The sequence below is a fragment of the Lepisosteus oculatus genome, chromosome 1 (assembly GCF_040954835.1).
Source record: "Lepisosteus oculatus isolate fLepOcu1 chromosome 1, fLepOcu1.hap2, whole genome shotgun sequence".
Taxonomy (NCBI): Eukaryota; Metazoa; Chordata; class Actinopteri; order Semionotiformes; family Lepisosteidae; genus Lepisosteus; species Lepisosteus oculatus.
Genome location: NC_090696.1, coordinates 25,955,026 through 25,974,276, shown reverse-complemented (window position 1 = coordinate 25,974,276; position 19,251 = coordinate 25,955,026). Strand labels below are relative to the sequence as shown.

Below are 19,251 nucleotides of genomic sequence, written 5' to 3'. Positions count from 1 at the left end.
CAGAGCCTTGTAACGACCCTAATCTAGTGTGAGACATTCCAAACCAACAGCTTCGCGCAGGCCAGCAGCCTCTGGGGCAGTTCCACTCCTGCAGCTGCCAGGCTGCCACAACATAATCCCAGCTGCCAGCCTGACAGAAACCAGCCCATCACAGCAGACAGGACCAACAGAAACAAACGTCACTCACTAACATACTCTGGAGGACCGGCCCTGCCTTATTTCACACCACTTCTTTCGTTTTCGTTTCTTCCTCTCTGCCAATGCACCTACTTGGATACAACTCAAGACTATTAGTTTTGTATATTTATGTAATTAACACTAACAAATCGTCCAGCATGACAAGATCTTAATATGTGACTGATTTAAATCAACGCAAGTGTTGGTACCACAGACCATGTACTGTACAAGGACTATATGACTATATTTTTTACACTCTCTGTTGCCGATTATACAAGAAGCACTGAACTGCATACATGAGAGCAATTTCTGGGGAAAAAAAAGATTAAGCATTTTAAAGCATTTCTAATTACAAAAGTTTTGCCAAGTACTGCAATTCAAAGCAATTGGAAGAAAACAGTCCTCATTGGCACCTTGCTTTCAAAATTTCTTCTACGATTAAGTGTCAAAAAAGGACTTATGAAAAATCAAAAAGGGGGAAAATATTATTGATGATAATAATAATACTTGCAAATGCACACTGCTTCCCAAAGGAAGCTATGTACATCTAGAAACTGACTCTTTGCACCCAGCAGTGAAGTGCAGCACGACCTGGGAGGCATGCTGCACTAGACCACTGCATAACAAGACAGCTGGAGAAGCTGTTCAACATTTGAATAAAGAGGGAAGGCTCTACCTAAGATTAACATCCCTGCTTGGACCTGACATGAATTCCCTTTCATGATTTCAGAATTACTTATGAAACCATATAGAATGTGTAAGATCTGACATTTGTTTCACCACCTTTCTCATATGATATAAAGCGTGTCCCACATGAGCCCTACTCTTTGATCTATATTACTCATATTGTTCAAGTACTAGGCACCACTCATGTCTACCACTACATCCATATCACCATCTTACACTCTAATGACCCCACTTTATCATCTGTAATGATCTAATTTGCTGCTCTGTTAAAATAAAAATCAGCAGACTTTCCACAAGCTACTGTATGTCTCCTTCTGAACTCTGCTAAAGTAAGAATGCAAATCAATAAAAAAAATTAAACATCTTCAACACCATTAATAATTACAAAATGTTTACTTTTAACAAAACAAAATTGTAACAGGTCAGAGAACATAAATACCTATGCTTCTAGTTTTTTAGCTTTAACTTTCAAAACTTGTTTAAACTTAAGTTAAAGTCTAGACTTGGTTTCCTTTCTTGCAAGAAATCTTTTTATACATTCCTCAAGGCATACACTACTTCGATACTGTTATTACTCCCCATTTTGGACGATGGTGATGTGGCTTACAGAGCTGCCTCTAAGCATGATGTCTTACATGGTTCTGCCTAAAACTGATCACTGGTGCCCCCTCACACTTATCATTGCAACCTTTTTTCTTTGATTGGCCCTTTCTGCATAATGGATGAATGTGTCACTGGTTTAATCCACAGACCTTTAGATGGGAAACCACCTTCCCATTGTAATAATTTATTGCAGTTCTCTATACCTATCCTACAATTTTAGAAGTAGCACCTTTATCAAACTGAACTTATCAACAGCATCTGGCAACTCTGGGGAAAGTCAATTCAATCTGCTGCAGGCTGGGCTGAAACTATTTACCTTTGTATCTGAGGGTGTAATCAGTTGTATGACTAAATCACTTCTTCAAGACAATTCCACTTCTTAACACAGCCCTGTCCCATTATTAGACAGTATGCCCTTTTAGGTTATTTTTTGGATTGTCCTTTATTGCCTTTGCCTGTTTTGACTTCTGTGGAGCATTGGTGGCACCATCTTGGACTGGTTGTCTTTGGAAAAAAGCATCTATTTCAACTGGCATTTTTGGTTAAACAGAATTATTAATTATAACAGGAAGTTTTAATGGGCAGGCAGTCAGTCCTCATGTCTCATTCAAAGGAACTGGGTTATTATAACAACAATAATAATAAATTCATAATTGCTGTTTTTTTTCTTTTGCTTTCCATACCTAGATGTGGAGGATTCAAATTATAGATTCAATTTTGTTCTGAAAAGATGTTTCCATAATGACTAGGCTAAGAAATGACATAAACCACAGTAATGAATCTGCATGCCAGGCTAAGGACTGCCTCTCTTTATGAATAACCTGAATGAATTCATAAATCTCAACCTGCCTCTCTTCTCTAGATGCTACAGTCACTGAGCATGAAGGACAGGGGGAACAAAACAAAATGTGTCTAGACACACCAACTGCTCCTTCACATAATGACTGAAAAGCATCCAGACTCAGACCTTACAAATTTTAGCAGGAAGTAAAGCCTTTGCCTGTAAAATTGTATTAAAATTTCTTGTACATCGTTACGTGACTTCAATAGGAGTGTGAATGAAGAAAATAACAGGTTTTGAATGTAACAAGCATAACATGAACTGATTGACACACCGCTATTCACAAATGTTAAAAGTGAAAAATCCAAGAAGAGAAATAAAATGAACCTGCTGTTCTCTACTGCCAACTGTGGTATCCTGATGATCTGTGCTGGGAAAACATAAAAGCATCTCAGAGGTCTTCAGTAATCAGTGATATACTGAGGTTGTGTATACATTCTGCAGAGGGCCTGTCTGAATGCCTAAAATACTTAGCACCTCTGCTTTACAGATCAGTGACACTGTTTTAGTGAGAAGTCATGCATGTTCTATTGCAGACCAAATCGGCATGGTGTACGCTTTTGTGTGAGATTCATGACTGTCAAATCAGAGCTACTGGTTGCCAATTTTTTTTCCCAGTATTGCATTTTTCAATGGTTTTATTTAACAGAGTCAACCTAGCTTCCATTTCAACAAGAGCACTTCATGAGGCAAATATGTCTGAAAAATGAATGAAACTTGATAGTAATTCTGCAGAAACCACTTCATATGATCAAAAGGACAAACCCCCAGACCTTTCATTCCAACAATGGGGTAATCAGCTGGCAGGTTGGATAATATGATGTCATTAGGTCTTGCACCTGCATTATTTTAGTCGCCATACAATCCTTGTAACATGAAGCCTCATTTCCAAAGTAATGCATTCACAAGAGACAAATGGGATAACATTTAATGGCCAGGAATGTTATTGCCTGTATTTAATATTTCTCCACTTTTCGGGACTTGACTTCTGAAATCTCTTTTTCAGAAAGACAAAGTACAGTACATTGAATCTGTATTCTTTGCAGATGAAAAATGGTTTTGTGATATTTTTAGTTCAGTAGACAACTTTTAATTTGCCAACATATGGCATTGCTAGGTTAAACAGTTATTAGATAAATGTTACTGGTTCAATATGAGTTAGTTACAGAACAGAAGGAGTAAAACAATAGGCTATCCAGCCTCTGTAAGAAATCTCTTGTCTGCAATGGAAGACATTGAATTTAATTTAGCTGTGTACGGAGTCAGCTTACAAGCAGTCCCAGGAATCTCTACATAGTAATTAGTTTCTAGAAGTAAAGATTGAACTGAAAAAAAGAATCACTTCAATCATAAATTACCCAAAGGAAAGGGGGAAAGTGCAATCGTATTATATAGGAAAGGTTAAATGTGGCATATATAATGCCCCCTGAGACAACAGCCAGAAGAAAATACAAATGGTTCAACTTTAGCTTGTGGCATTAAAAAAGCACATTAAAACTAAAACCCAAATTCATGAGGCAACCTCTTGGATATCGAGCTATCCATGGCACTGATTTAGTAATTCCAGTAAATAATATAAAATTGATTTTGTCTTAATCAAATTAATTCAATGACATGCAGTGTTTTATAATCACATTTTATATAAGACTACAGAGTAAAAATGCATTCTATTGCTACTGCAGAACTCCCTGCTTCAAAAGACACTAGAGTCTCATAGTTGTTTCTGTTGTTTCTCACCTCTCTCAGCATTGGGTCAGTGATGGAGCTCAAGTTGACTGCACCTTCATACGTCAGATAGTAGAAGACATTAAGGGCACGTACAGCCTCTGGCCCTTGTTGCTTGTACCCGAATATCAGGTCTATCCACTGGTGAAGCTGACAGGAAACAAACTCACTCTCAAGGGCCTGCAAAGAAAATGAAGTAGAATGTTATTCTTAGTTCAACAGCCATTCATTTCATAGATTCGCCAAGATCTTGAAACTCAAATTCTTTACATGAATTAAGATAATTCATAGACACAATAAAAAGAACCACACCTTTCAAAACATCTTATAATTGGAAAGGCTTCCATAAAGAATTTTCTTTGTATTAGCACACAAGAAAAAAAAAAGGTGGTGTCTCACTTGATGTTATACCCATAGGTTCCCAATATCTGCTTCACCTCAAATGACGTTGGTACAGGTATCTTCATTAATTCAGTTGATTGTATTAAAAATACGTTTAAAAGAAATCAGAGACGTTGGTATTACTTTTTATTCTTAATGTTCATGTTAGCAATGTAACAAGGATATTTTTCCAGTATGCAACAATGCTTATTTGAGACTCTGCTATATCTGGTTTATGCTGAAATAATAATTCCTTCTTTTATATCATCATGTTTAGACATCTATTTCATCATGTTTAGACATCTGTAATGCTTTATTTACTGGGATATCTACTAAGGATATAAATAAGCTCAGAATGTTCAAAATCCTGCAGCTTACTACTCTCCAATCCTACAGTATGTAAGCTACACTGACCTGCCGTGAAATATAGAGTGAATGCTAGTGAAGGTTTTTTTTTTTACATTACTGACGTCCAGGCTCTACACACTAGGTGATAGAGCCTTCTCTTATGCAGTACCATGGCTTTGGAACTCAAAACTCAAATCCATTAGAGATTCTGCACCTGTCGACATTTTTAAAACACGCTTAATGACCAATTTTTTCATGATAGGTTTAAACAATTTAGTTACACATTTCAGATTTACTGAGTACATTTATAGTGATCTTTTTTCTGTTTCTCTATACTTCTGTTATACGTATTATATGTCTACTATCATGCAGCTCTTCGAATTGACTGGAAAGTGCTTATAAATAAAAGGTTTAATGTACTTTAAACCTTAAATCATGTTTAAAAATATACTCATTTTCAGAATTTAGAACTCATTTTCATCCTGCTGATAGGAAATTCTAGTTTTTGTCAAACTGTAAAACTGGATAATATTTTTTTTCTTTACCACAGAGAGGAATGACTTGATGGCAAATAAATTATAACAGCAATGAACCATACTTTTTTCAGCAATTATATTGTATGCTAAGGGGTCCTTGTGTTTGTTGAAAGACTTGTTCTAAGAATCACACGTTTCAACTGGGCTAGGTAATTCTGCAACATAATGACAAAACATGCTTTTCTCTTCATTAACTGGCAAAGGGGAAAACATTTATGGGTGCACATAAAAACAGCAATTGTCTTAATTTGCATGGGGCTGCCTCCACAAAAGCCTTAAATGTGTTCAAATTAGAACAAGCAGCTTGATTGTCACTGCAGGCTCATGTCACATTAATGCATGACAAACATTAAACCATACACTTAAATGGCAATTTATATCATTTAAATGTTTACTGCTGCAGCAGCTCATCAGTCATTTAAATGTGACTTTCTGACAGCTAATTTCAGTTAATTCTCTCGATTCACTTAATTAGAACTTTCAATCAAGAAAAGCAAAGATCCGGTAAATGTCTGGTGTCAAAGATGACATTTTCTTGCTGACACGATGCTGATGGTAAATCGCAAAGGCCTTTTATGAGTTTACAAGAGGCAACCTAATCTCAATAAAACAACTGACCACAAGGAGAAGACCAAGGTGGACATGTATGATTTAGATGAACTCATGTACTAAACTCAGTGTGGTTAAAAACTAATTCTAACAATTCTAAAACAAATGATAATTTAAACCAAGGATGATCTCAAAGCTGCCCGTTACAAAAAACAACTATTATTTAAAGACAAAGTTTTGGAAGTTTTCTTGGTAAGTAGTATTCGCATTGGGCTAGAGAAAGTTAATAATATGAAAGCAAAAACTTGCCACATTCTGGTGCTTTGTAAAACTGAACAAAATATTTTTGTTCTTTTGCTTTAAGGTTTGAGACTAGATCCATAGTATATTGTTTCTGAAAAAGTCCAAAACTCAATTTTTTTTTTAATGTAACTACCAAATAATCCTCCTCCCCCAAAGACTAGTTTAAACATTTTGAGTATACAGTGTGATGAAAGCTGACCACATCCTTAAAAGTACTTTAAACCACTTTAATAGGGACACACAATCAACAGTAATGAATACAATAATAAACATTACTAATACTTAATTTGTATCCATACATACTGTATTCATATATATATATATGATAGCAAACAAGATGCATTGATTAAAATGATACCGAAATGTTTTAGCAATAAAGAGAATTTGCAGAAAAAAGGTTACAGGAAATAATCTAAGCCGACTCAAACTGAAAATCCTGATCAGGTAGGCCGCTATCTCTGTTTGTGTGTGCCAAGAGCGTACCATGTCTCAGAATTCGTTAACGTTTAGCAAATTCAAAATGGCCTGGACATTCCCCATAACAGTGAAAGAAATGAAGGCTAACTGATTTAAAAAGTAACATTCAGTGTGTCAGATATTTCGGACCCAATGGATTGAGATCACATGTCAATCAAATCCATGAAACAAAGACCCAAAGTGATGTTCTGTTTCTCTTCAAAGGGCCACCTTTTATGTTAATCTCAACTTATGGAAGGACTTCAATGTCTGTAAAGCGTGCAGGAAAGACAACATGACATGAATCAATGTATGATTATATCTAGCTCTGTGCATCTAGTCTCTGAGGACTGACCTTATCAGCTATTCAATAGGAGAAAGCAATTTATTTTGGGTTGCAATGGGGGAATTAACTCTATGCCGTAATTTCAAGGCAGCTACCGAGTTCAACAAAAAAAACAACAATGAACAGGGAGACAATATTTTTTTTTCTGCAGAAGCTATGATATTTTTTTAAATTACCCCATGTTGTGACAAATCAACCTCTAATGAACCATTATTAAAGAAAAATGTAAATCTTTGAGAAGACTTTGAAATGGTTGAATGTGTGTGTGTCCTTTTCAGATCAGACATGGAATGCAGATTAATAACCAGAAAAGCAAGCGAGTAGTTGTTTAATAAATTAACATTCTAAATTAAGGGAATACAGTAGAATAAGCCTATGCCCTCTTTTTGCAAAAAAAACTAAAGACATTTACAAATAAAATACTGACACACATTACAGTCAAAATAGTAAATGTACTTTCATTTATTTTAAACTAAGGACTGTGAACATGTGTGAAATACTATAAATAAAATTGGTAAATTATTTTTTTCAGATACTGTACAGTATATAATATTGTGAACAGGGCTTTCTCATTCTTTAACAGAAATAATTTATCAGTCTCAGAAAAGAAATATCCAGATGTTTATTACATTACAGGGATTTCCTACCAAGCAAAAACAGAGAAAATGGCTTGCACACAAAATAAGGAAACATTAAAAGTAGAAAATAAGGTTTATTTATATGCCAATTAGCAGACTTTGTGTTTTATTTTTTTTCCACAGGGGATCATTACAATAATTCATGAATGCCTTATGCACAGCTTATGTTAATGCTTTGTAAGGGTAATATTTCTTCAATCAGAGCTTATTTTATTGTTTTTGTCATTATTCCTTTTTCAAAGTATTTGATCTTATTTTCCTGCTAGTAATGAGCTTAACTCTTACAGAAGAAAGAATGTGCCCAGGTGTTTGCTTTGCAACTCCAGTTAGTTTCTTTTCCAGTCTCTCTGTGCTTGTATATACAGTTCTTCAGATATTAGGCAAGCTCTCTTTCTTAATTACTGATATACAGTACAACCACTGTAATTCACTGTAAAGATGTCTGGGTTTTAGTGCCTAATTAGAAAAAAAAGTTTTATTTTTAGACATTAGAAAGGATTTAATTTTCTCTCTGCCATTTTTTTTTACCTTCTTAAATTTCTTTCATTGTGATCTTCGTTCCAATCAAAACATGCTTTAAATTAAATGAATGTGACGGAATGCCTGGATCATGTTTCTCTTCTAAGATGTACGGAATAAGAAGGGAAAGGGTTCCCCCCGTTAAACAGAGCTAGAGCAGCCACTTTGACGAAACCATTCACATTTGAAAAGACTGACAAATTGTTTGTGTGCCTGCGTTACAGACAGTTTCTGCAATAGTTGCCAGATTTCCTGTCTTGTAGTGCAATACCTTAACCCTCTAAGAGCTAGACTTTGACTCGGAGAAACTTGGCACTGCTGCTAACCTGATGGAATGTCTGGAAGTCATAATTATACGGCTTTTCTTCTTTCTTTAAACAGAGGGTTCTTTGCATGTGGAAACTTTTAAGTTACAATACTTAGACGCAGAAGGTATTAGGCCAGATATGGCTACTCCTCGCATGTGAAATGCAAAATAATAGAAATACATACTGTTTGTACATATACAGTATAATTATATACACAGTCCACTTCAGGTGTAAAGTGCCTGTATTTCTAAGAAACAAAAGTAAATAAATGATCTAATTGGCATTGACACTACAAAAGGAAATTAAGCAGGTCTCCTTTTGTAGACAGCTGGAGTTACTGTCAATGATTTCTCATTTTTACAGTCACACAGCACAACTGAGTCACAGTAAAAATGTTGGATGGAACAAGGCAGTTGGATGAAATACTAACTCAAAAAGCATATAAAGCTGTTTAGAACATATACATACTGTATGCATGTTTAGAACATAAATTCATACAGCATACATATAAAACCACATTTTCATTTCTATAAAAACACTTTTGAAGCAGTACTGGCCATTGAAGGCACATTAGGCATGTAAATGCAGCAAGAAATTGAAGAGAAAGGTAATTCATTCAGGAGGGACATGCAAGTATTTGCTCTAACAAGCACTCTAAATAACAGTAATTTACATGTGAGGTGAAACAAAACGCATATTATTGATTATCTGCATGAACTTTCTTTTGTTTGCAAGAATACCACAGTGACAATTTTGGATTAGAATTCTATAGAATACTTGTAAAAAATCAAAGTAAAGCCCCCGAGAGGTTAAGGAAGAGTATTCAGCCAACTATTTTGAATGTTTTATTTATTTTCTCATTATATCATATTACTGTATGTGATAAAATGCCCAGAAAGTGTGGAGCTGGGACTGCTAACAAGAAAGGTATTTTCTTGAGAGAAGTTTGCAGTAAAATGACACTGTGTTCTATTAGATTTTCCTTCAAAACAGTTAGTAACCTTAAAATCCATAGCTTGAGAAAATAAGCTCTAAAAACAGATTGTTTTAAAAACTTTCATTAAGGTGAATAAGTGAACCATCACTTTCATGACTACCACCTGGCAGAGGAGGAAAAATAAAATAAAGCTTTGTGCAATGAAATAAATTATTCTACAGCTCTGTATTTCTGTAATTCATAGGCTATGCAGGTTCTGAAGTTATTAGGTTTGGACATTTCTAATACTTGCTAAGTGGAATTCATTTACTATATACTCTTTCCTGCTATACCACACTGCTTTGCCTCAGGTATTATAACACCTTTTTCAAATGTATTAAGGAAGCTTTATCTGAGCTATTAATTTAGTATTTTTTGTATAGATACCCTAAACCAGTGGATCAATAATTTTCTGTATCAAATCAACTGATAAGATCTGGATTTTATTCATTTCAGCCAAATACATGCAGTTGCTTAGCAGCATTAACCTCTAAACTAAATTATATAAAACTGCGTATTTATATTATAAAATAATACAGATTTCATTACAAATACTGAATGCAGAGCAGGGGACAGAGTTCTGGTCTTAGAACTGGAAAGCTGTGGGCTCAAAACTCAGCTGAGACACTGCTGTTGTACTTTAGAGAAAGCTACTTTGCTTATAATGCTTCTGTAAAAACAATCCCTATACTGTATAATTTGGCGGAAATGTAAGTAGAATTTGGAGAAAAGCAAAGTTTGTCAGCAAAACTGCAAAAAAGGGGTTCTGACTTTTAACTTCATATTCTGCAACATGGTGTGAAAATCTGTCCTAGTGATTTATAATTTGCAAACAAAGACAGTTTCTAAACGCTGTGAAGGATACTGAAACTCTATAACAGAATATAGTATATTTCAAGGCAATCCAGAAAAGGCCTTGCATTGCCATTGAATTACCACAATATTTATATTTAACAGTGATATTTTCTGACAAAAATGTAAAAGTGTTGCCATTGTTTTTCTATGTTTCTACTCACACTTCACTGTAATGACTACTGAAAGCGTCCTCAATTTCCCACCTCTTCTTGCTATTTTATACTCCTCTTCATGTGTATTTCAGAAATTCATCTCTTAGCTCCAAATCATTAGAAAAATGTTATTTTTGCTTTACTTGGGGGGTTCTCATAAACTGTATTTTAACATTTTTCTTTAAAAAACATCCTTCCTTCACATGTACACAAAGTAAATCTTGTTTTGTTCCAGAATATGGCTTCTACCAAATTGCTACAACAGTAATATTACTTCATAAAGCTCAGACAGTACTATATATCCAAACAAAGAAAGAGACAATACTTTTTTTTCCTTATCTTGTCTTCTTAAGAACACAGTTTTGAACACTCTGGGACATGTTCAAAGTAAACTGATTGCCTCCAGTAACGGAGATGCAATCAGTCCATCAGACAGCTCTGAAGATCACTGCTACCCTAGTCATATTTCAAAACCTTTATGTCTACTGTTCAGGCCTTTACCACGCATTTGCCTTTAATCTAGATTTTTCTTTCTCCTGACAAGTATCTGATTAAAGGGCCTATTAGCTTGCCTTACCGAAGGAACAGATTGTCAGTTTGTGGTAAGTGTGCTGCATTAACTCTGAGCAGGGCTTGAGTCTGTGAGTGAACTGTAGGATGATGTCAGAAATAAAAGCTAGGATAGATCATCAGAAGGCGCAATGCATTTGTTCAGATTTCTTTTAATTCTGTCAATTTAGTCAAAACACTAAATCACGGCTGAAGCAGAAACTGAAGACATTTATTTCTTGAAGGCAAAACCTGCATCCCGATTTAAGGGAAGTAAAGAGAGTAAAAAAACAAATGTTTCAAGTTTAAAAATTATAATTAACCTTTCCAAAAAGCAACATATATGTTAGAAACATGCTAATTTCCGATCTAAAAATCACATCTAATGCCAAATGATAATTTATTAGTCACAATACGCTGTGTGGCTAGCTTCACTTGCTGTAGATTGTCTTGTCAACTACTGTCACTGCTCCAAGACAGATAAATAATAATGGGCATGTCCTGTATTACCAGTCATGACAGCTTCACCATGTTGACCCACAGAGAGAAACCAATTCTAAATAAGGGCCTGTCTCACATTGCTGAAGCTGTTCAAAATTGTTTGACATGCAGGTCCCTGGAATTCAATAGCGTTCACATCGGGCCAGGGGCATACTAGCCCACAAATTGAATGTTTCTCTTTGTAGAGTGTACTCCAAAATTATTAGACCAGTAAAAAAATGGTACATCTACAGGTTGCAGAACTTCTTTACTGTAGCAGAGGGCTGGGCTCCTCTACTACTTCCTTATTTACTGATCTGAAAGACAACTAGGTGTACCTGTCATCCCAAAGAGATAGTACCCCACATTATGAGAGGAAGGTACTTCCCTACTGTTTCTGTCTACAGTGCAGGCATCATTAAACTGTTCCCTACATCACCTCTGCCTGTCACATGCCAGCCATGCCAATCTGTACAGAAGATCACTTCATCAGGAAAAAACATGTTGACATGCTACCCAACTTGCGGCTGAGCCCTGTGCCACCTTCTCCAATTCCACTCTTTAGTCAAGCTGATAGCAAAAGCTGCCAGAAAAGTTTTGCGGAAATCTTGCTGCTATGATGTCATGTATGGCCGATTACTTGGGAGTCTCCAACACTGTTTCATGAGGGATCTATATCAGTCAACTCACAACTGGCAGCCCACTGAAGTTAAGCAGGTGTGAGCCTGGTCAGTACCTGGATGGGAGACCTCCTGGGAAAAAAGTTGCTGCTGGGAGAGGTGTTAGTGGGGCCAGCAGGGGGGGCTCACCCTGTGGTCCATGTGGATCCTAATGCCCTAGTATAGCGACGGGGACACTATACTGTAAAAAGGCGCCGTCCTTCGGATGAGATGTAAAACCGAGGTCCTGACTCTTTGTGGTTATTAAAAATCCCAGGGAGTTTCTCGAAAAGAGTAGGGGTGTAACCCCGGAGTTCTGGCCAAATTTCCCTTTGGCGTTTACCAATCATGGCCTCTTAATAATCCCCATCTATGAATTGGCTTCATTACTCTGCTCTCCTCCCCACTGATAGCTGATGTGTGGTGAGTGTTCTGGCGCACTGTGGCTGCCGTCGCATCATCCAGATGGATGCTGCACATTGGCGGTGGTGGAGGGGTGTCCCCATAACCAGTAAAGTGCTTTGAGTGGACTGTCCAGAAAAGCAATATATAAGTGTAAGCAATTATTATAATATGGTACAACACATTGTTTTGGCTGGTAATGATTGCTTCTACAATTATTTTGATCAGTACTAATAAGTAATGATAATATTAGTATTACTTATAAGTATAGACTTATATAATGTGGCATGCAACATACTTGTACATTCTGGTTGGAACACTGCATGTACTGTATATGTAATGCATCAGTTTTTATTTGGCTGGGATGAATTGACATTCATTTTGTCAATTTTCATTTCTTTCTGGTAATGTTTCGTAAAAAATAAAGGATATTTTGTTCCATGTTTAAAACAAAAATGATAAAATGTCCTTTCTTCCTCAATCTTCTTCTATTTCCTTTGAGCTACTTTCTTCTTTTAACATAATTACAGTATGTTACATGTCTTTGCTTTGTAAGTTCAGCTGATGAAAGTAATAAAACAAGGCATTGGAAAAAGTAAAGAGTTAACTTACTGAGCCACTGTATGCTTCAACTACTGAAATACATTAATAACTTATTTGGGAACATTTTCATTCACCTCTGATTATGCAACTTGCAAACCTAACCCAAGGTAACATAACAGCACCTTCTGCATGCATCCTCATACTGAAATGGACTAAAATAGTCTCAGATACAGCTTATACCTTACACTTGTTCTTAAAGAATGTATAAATGTATAGAGTGTACTGTAGGTCATAACAAAAAATTAACCAAAATGGAAAAACAAGTTATATACTGTCCCCGTAGCCATTTTAGGCAAAATGCAAATATAATTATAGACAGTAAAATGTCCTCAAAATGAACAACAATTAACCTTTATGTTCATAAAAGTGTTATCTGTCTATTTTTGTACAGGTATTGGCTGTCAAGAAAACATGACTTACATGCTAGTCATTTGGTCACATACTGTATGCCTCAGCAGAAGGAAACTGCTAATGCCACAGCATGGAATGAATTCACTGGAGCCTGTTAAAACAGCACTGTTTCCAACCGAAAATCTACGAGTGCCCAGTCCTGATCCTCCAGGGTAATGTACAGTACGTGTAAATAAATTCTAGTTTTTGACATCTCTTAAAGAAGCAGCCAACAACAATTACAGGATGGCTGAGTCACCCTGAATTGGATCTCATGAAAGGCAAAAGTCTAATGGAACACTGACCATTAGGCTTCTAGAATCAGATATTCCACACAGCACTGAAGGATGGGCAAGCTAAAGATGAAAGAAAGCCAAAAAAACACATTACACTGCAAAAATCCTCTTAGTGAAATGTGCATCATGTCACTTTGGTTCATCATTTGGCAGTGCTTCACAATGTGGTTTATAAGGAGCAAAATACTGTAAAACAGAGGAATCCCTAGAACCTACATGGAGTGTCATATTGGCAGAGCTTTTAAAAAATAATTATCCTTAAAAGTTATTGCACCCAAAACAAATCGAGTCCTTTTTAAACTTTAGTTTTTAAAATTAAATTCAACAACTTGGGACTTAAAAAGAGAAGATGATTTAGGGATGATTAATAGAGCTTTTTCAATAATTTAGCTGAATCATAAGTACAAATGTACAGTTGTGCTTATATTCATAGATACAGCTAGCAGAATAATAAGTAGTTTCACAGAATAAATCAAAATGTAGCAGAATTGATCCCCTTTGGTTACATCACTATGAGTGACAAAACATCCTGAGTGGCAAAAAGCTTTGCTGTTCAGAGTGGTGTATAATACTGTGCATACAAACAACCTGGCACAATTTAGGTCTTTGTCAGGACTAAATACAAACAAATAGTACAGGAAACTTTTATTCTCTTAGTACCCTTGAGATAATTAACACAGCTATAGCTGCCTTGCTGCACCTCTCAGGGAAACCTTTCAGTTCAGTTACAGTACACTTGCACTGGGTTAACAACCAAGGTTCATTTAAAAGCCATGTAAGTTTTATGAACACCTGACAAATCATCCACTGCTTAAGATCAGGAAGCAAAGTTTAATCTGCGTACCTAAGTAAACTGAAACTCTGATGAAGTGACTTAAACATGAAGATACAGTAAATGGAAAATCAGAAAATTCACATTGCTTACTTTTTTAAACACATAGTGTCGTTGATTATTTTTATTATTTATTGGACATTTAAATCCCTAGGTGTTTCTTAAATATACTATGTTTAACAAGAATATTTGTAATTATCAGTTGTCAATTACTCAAACAAACCACTGAAGCGCTACAAAATGAACAATTCTTTCTTTTATCTCGAAAACACAATCATTTCTAGACTAGCAATACAGTGCATATCTGGAGTCCAAAAATACCACAGCAAAGGAGATGAGCTAAAAGTTTAAAATAATACTTCTGCAGGTGCTGCCTAAGCATAGGATGAGGAGTAAAGGAAACAAGGCCTGAACAGCAGCCGACAAAGCAAAGAAGGAGTTAATTGGTATTCAAGAGAAAGAAATGGATGGTTAGAGAGCTGCAGCAGAATGGATATGCCTCCCTAATGAGTCCCAAGTACTCTACAGTGGTTTCAAAAAAATCTGACAGCTTCAAATGATGCCACCACATGACAGAATTTGGCCAGCTATAGGAGGAAGGTGATTAGAATAAATGACTGAAGTAATTAACTCCGATTCTAAACCACTTAACTGGATAGAGAGGCCGTGGGTTGTTCAGCTGATCGTCTGCCACGAGCAATCAGTGCCAAGAACCCAGGCCTGTGCTTGTGTTTGTATGTTAAAGGATCTCTCTCCCCCTCTCTCTTCACAGGTATTCAGTGGCACTAATGAAAAGCAGCCTCACTGTAAGTGAGGACCTCCTCTTTGATTGCCTGGAATGGAATAAAAGGAAAGCTATGGAGCTAAACTGCTTCCATGCCTTTTTTGTTGGTGTCTCACACACAGTCAGCTTGCAGAGCTGCAGGTACAGCCACTGCTAAACACAAACCACCTGTCTTCCAGAAGCTCGGCAGTAACCTCCTGCAGGACCAGGGACTAGATGGGAAGATTGTCTTGTGCTTTCCCTGCCGAACCTACCCTATGCTGTTGTCCAGTCTAAATTGGTATCAGCAGACTAGAAATGGTGAAATTTTGTTTCTTTGTTGTGTTTTTCAAACTCTGCTCCATCTACGTTTAAAAAAAAAACAAATAGTAAATTCAGTCCTCTCAGTTTTTTTTCCCTGTTGTTACACTGTTACAGATACAAGTGTTAAACTGAGCACTAGGAAGGAAGGGGTTAGAGTAGCAGCTAGCATTGTAGTTTGAGGAAAGTTGACAAATGCCTTCACTAAAAATATTTTAAAAGCCAGTGGTGAGAGAGCAATGAAGAATCAAACATTCTTAAATGAAAGATAAGGAAAAAAGGAACAGACTTTTAACCTAAAACAAAATTACATAAAATATAAAATGTGTCACCAAACTTGAATTATTTTTTAAATTTCTATAGCAGGTAATTATTTAAATTGTATTTATTTAACTAAAAAGTAAAGTGTGATACCATCTGAGAAATAATAATACAATTTTAGATATAGTGATGATGCAGCAAGATTCCCCACATGAAGATTAAAGATGACAACTTTGGTAATACTGAAGCACACCCAGCCACAGACTGAATCATTAGCAAATCTTTTTTATATCAAGTGTCAAAACATTGCAGCAAGGGAAAGTTTAACACGCTGGAATACTTTCTCCTAAAAGTAAACAATGCAAGGACTGCACAAGCTATAAAAACTATCCCTGTTTCATATTTCAGATTTGCTTCCAGAGCACCAATGTTTCAGTTTTAATCTTATGTACTGTAGATGAAAGCAGAAACTTCCAGCTTGTCTGTTAAATGCAGTGTGTTTTAATGGCACAGGGATTTTAAAACACTGAAGGTTTGGTTTCAGTGAGAAAAAAAAGAGGTCTGTTGATAGGGATTTCTTTTAGGTTAAAAATTCCTTAGCATGGTAAACAGATGTAATGCCAATTATTCTTATAGATGTCTAGAATGACCCATGGCTGTGGGAAAGTCCTGCTTTGACTACCTTACAGAAACTTTCAGAAAAAGTGGATTAAGAACACAGTTGTCAACGAAGCATGTTTGCAGACGTTACACTAAATATTTATGAGAAAGTGTGACTTATTTGACAGCTTTACACTCCAGCCAATAGTTATAATGAACTGTTTTGACATCTGAACAAAAACTGTTTAAATCTTTAGGCTGCTAAAGGCTATAACCATTTGTGCACAGAGAAAACTACTTCTTTATGTTATGAGAAATCAATGAAGTCAAATGTATGGTGGTCAGTAACAATGCTGAAAGACCATTCAGTCTTGGAAATTTGCAAGAAAAATTGAGCTTTCTCCGTACATGGCTGAAGGATTTATGTACCCTAAAATCTGAAAATTACCTCCTCAAAAAAACTGAATTGCCCTTCCTTGATAGTGTTGAAAACTACACTAGTCACAGTAGCCTTCTCAGAAAAATAAAACTGAATATGCAGTCAAAATCTAAGATTTGTGTTTGCTTTTTCATAGAAGAACATCTTCTGAAACTGGACTGTACATTTCTGTTTGGAGTTGTACCCTTTGAAGCAGTATATATGACATATTTTAAATTCTTATTTTTTATGTGAAACAATGATATATTCTTATAGATCCTTATAATACTTAGCAATGAAGAGGGGACAAATGTGCAACAATATCCAGAGTAAAATGATTGTTTTTCATTATATGCAGAAAATCCATCCCCCTTACCTGCTGCACATGTCAGTGAAAACGACATTTCAAGAAGGAAATGATAAGGACAATACTGTCCTACACATTCACTAGCGATGAAAGGTTTTTCTAATTTACATCACTAATATTATCACCATGGTTGTCTATGTGTAGTACTGTAGGTCCAGAATTGGGAAACTGATAATTTGATAAGAATGGAGACGATGAGTGCCAGCTGCGCAATCTCATGCAGTTTCTCAAGAATGTAGGATTACATCACTGAGAAGGGAAGAACTCATAAAATACAGCATATACAGTAAACATGTCCACCCCTCACAAGAAAATATCCTTTCAGCAAGGAACAGCTGATATTAACCAGAAACCACTCAAAATCCTCCAAATATTGGCTCACAGGGCTGGATTAAATAGAGTTGAGTTCTTTAAAAGAAAATAAAGCTACATCTAAAATATGAGGTGTAGCACTTTTGCTCAAAAGCTAAAATAATAAAAGTAATCGGTTCAGGGTTTTGAGCTCAGTTTTCCAGATGTAACAAGCATTTGCACACCTCTGCATCTGGACTCTGCCAAAAGGCTAAAGATGAGAAATGTAAACAGAATCGCCCTTTGACCTTTAAAGTAAATGGTCTTTCCAGGGAGCCATACTGGCAGGGCATCGGTAAGCCTCTGGACACACAGAGGACATTCATCTCTACAGCTGTCTGGTTCTACCTTTAACAAGCACAAAAAAGCAAGTTGAGCAACCTGGAGGAGACTCTGGGTCTTACCCCAGAACAGAAATATACCATGGTACCTTACAGAAGTATTGATTGGATGTGTTCCAAAATGATTCATACAACATTTTGTAAATTAATTTTATTAATAACCTGAATGTTCAAACTAAAAAATAGGGTAAGTTAAAGCAAATGCCAACTTTGGCAGCAAGTCTTTTTAGTATCTGCCAACTCTTCCCCTAGAATTTGCCTGTACTTTGCAACATCCATTTTTCCTTCAGTCCTAACAAAATTTCCAGCACCTGCTGAGGTAAACAATCCCCACAGCATCATCTTGCCACAAGCATGCTTGACTGTAGGGACAGTGCTGATGGGAAGAGGTGCTGTTTTTTTCAGGATCACTCAGGTGCTATTTTGCAAACTCCAAGTGGGATAGATAGATTTTCCAAGTGGGATAGATAGATGGTGTGACTAGGGTGTTGCTGAGTGATGCACAGTTTCTGCCATCTCAGCTTTCAAACTCCGCAGCTCTTTCAAAGTTGGCCTCACAGTGATATCCCTAAAGGTCTCTCTGCTGTTTGCTCCTTGCCCAGCTGTTCAGTTTTGAGGGATGACCCCAGCTAAGTAGTGTCTGGGTGGTACAATGCACCTTACACTTCCTTATGACTGAGTACAGTGTAGTCACAGTGATATGCAGAAACTCCAATTTTTATTATACCCTTCTACTGATCTGTGCTTTTCGGTGACTTTATCCCTGTCCTGCCTTGAAAGCTTTTAGTTTTCATGATTGAGTTATTTGAAATATACTACTTGACCAAGGAACCTCACAGAGACTGGTGTTTTTATTCTGAAATGATGGGAACTACTATTATTGCAAAATAAAAAGAGGATTTTGTGTTTTTTAAGGGAGTCTGTGCACTTAAATTTAGCATTGCTACAGCAAAGGGTTTGAAGAGCTATGCAATCATGAATTTAATTTTTCTTTCATATTATCTGTTTACTTATTTCTTCTCTTTTTGCTTTATATTGTCTGGAGTAGGTTGCGTATGTAAATATTAAATGCTTCTTCAAAGTGTCATCACTGAAAGCAAGTCTGAATGTTTGCTATACACTGTAACTGCAGAAGTATTTTTAGCACCCCCCTAAAATTATGTAATCATAAAGTAACTCTTGTTATTTTGTAGACTATGGAATTATCCAATCAAAACA

General features: G+C 36.2%; 1 protein-coding gene across 8 annotated transcripts in view; it reads right to left on the bottom strand.

Moving 5' to 3' along the window:
• lrba (LPS-responsive vesicle trafficking, beach and anchor containing) overlaps window positions 1-19,251 on the bottom strand; it is a 283,633-nt gene that overhangs the window by 35,671 nt on the left and 228,711 nt on the right. For all 8 annotated transcript variants that reach the window (XM_015344622.2, XM_069188464.1, XM_015344620.2 and 5 more), the window contains exon 47: window positions 4,046-4,213. In XM_015344622.2, the coding sequence (XP_015200108.2) occupies window positions 4,046-4,213 (168 nt within the window). The remainder of the gene's footprint in view (window positions 1-4,045; window positions 4,214-19,251) is intronic.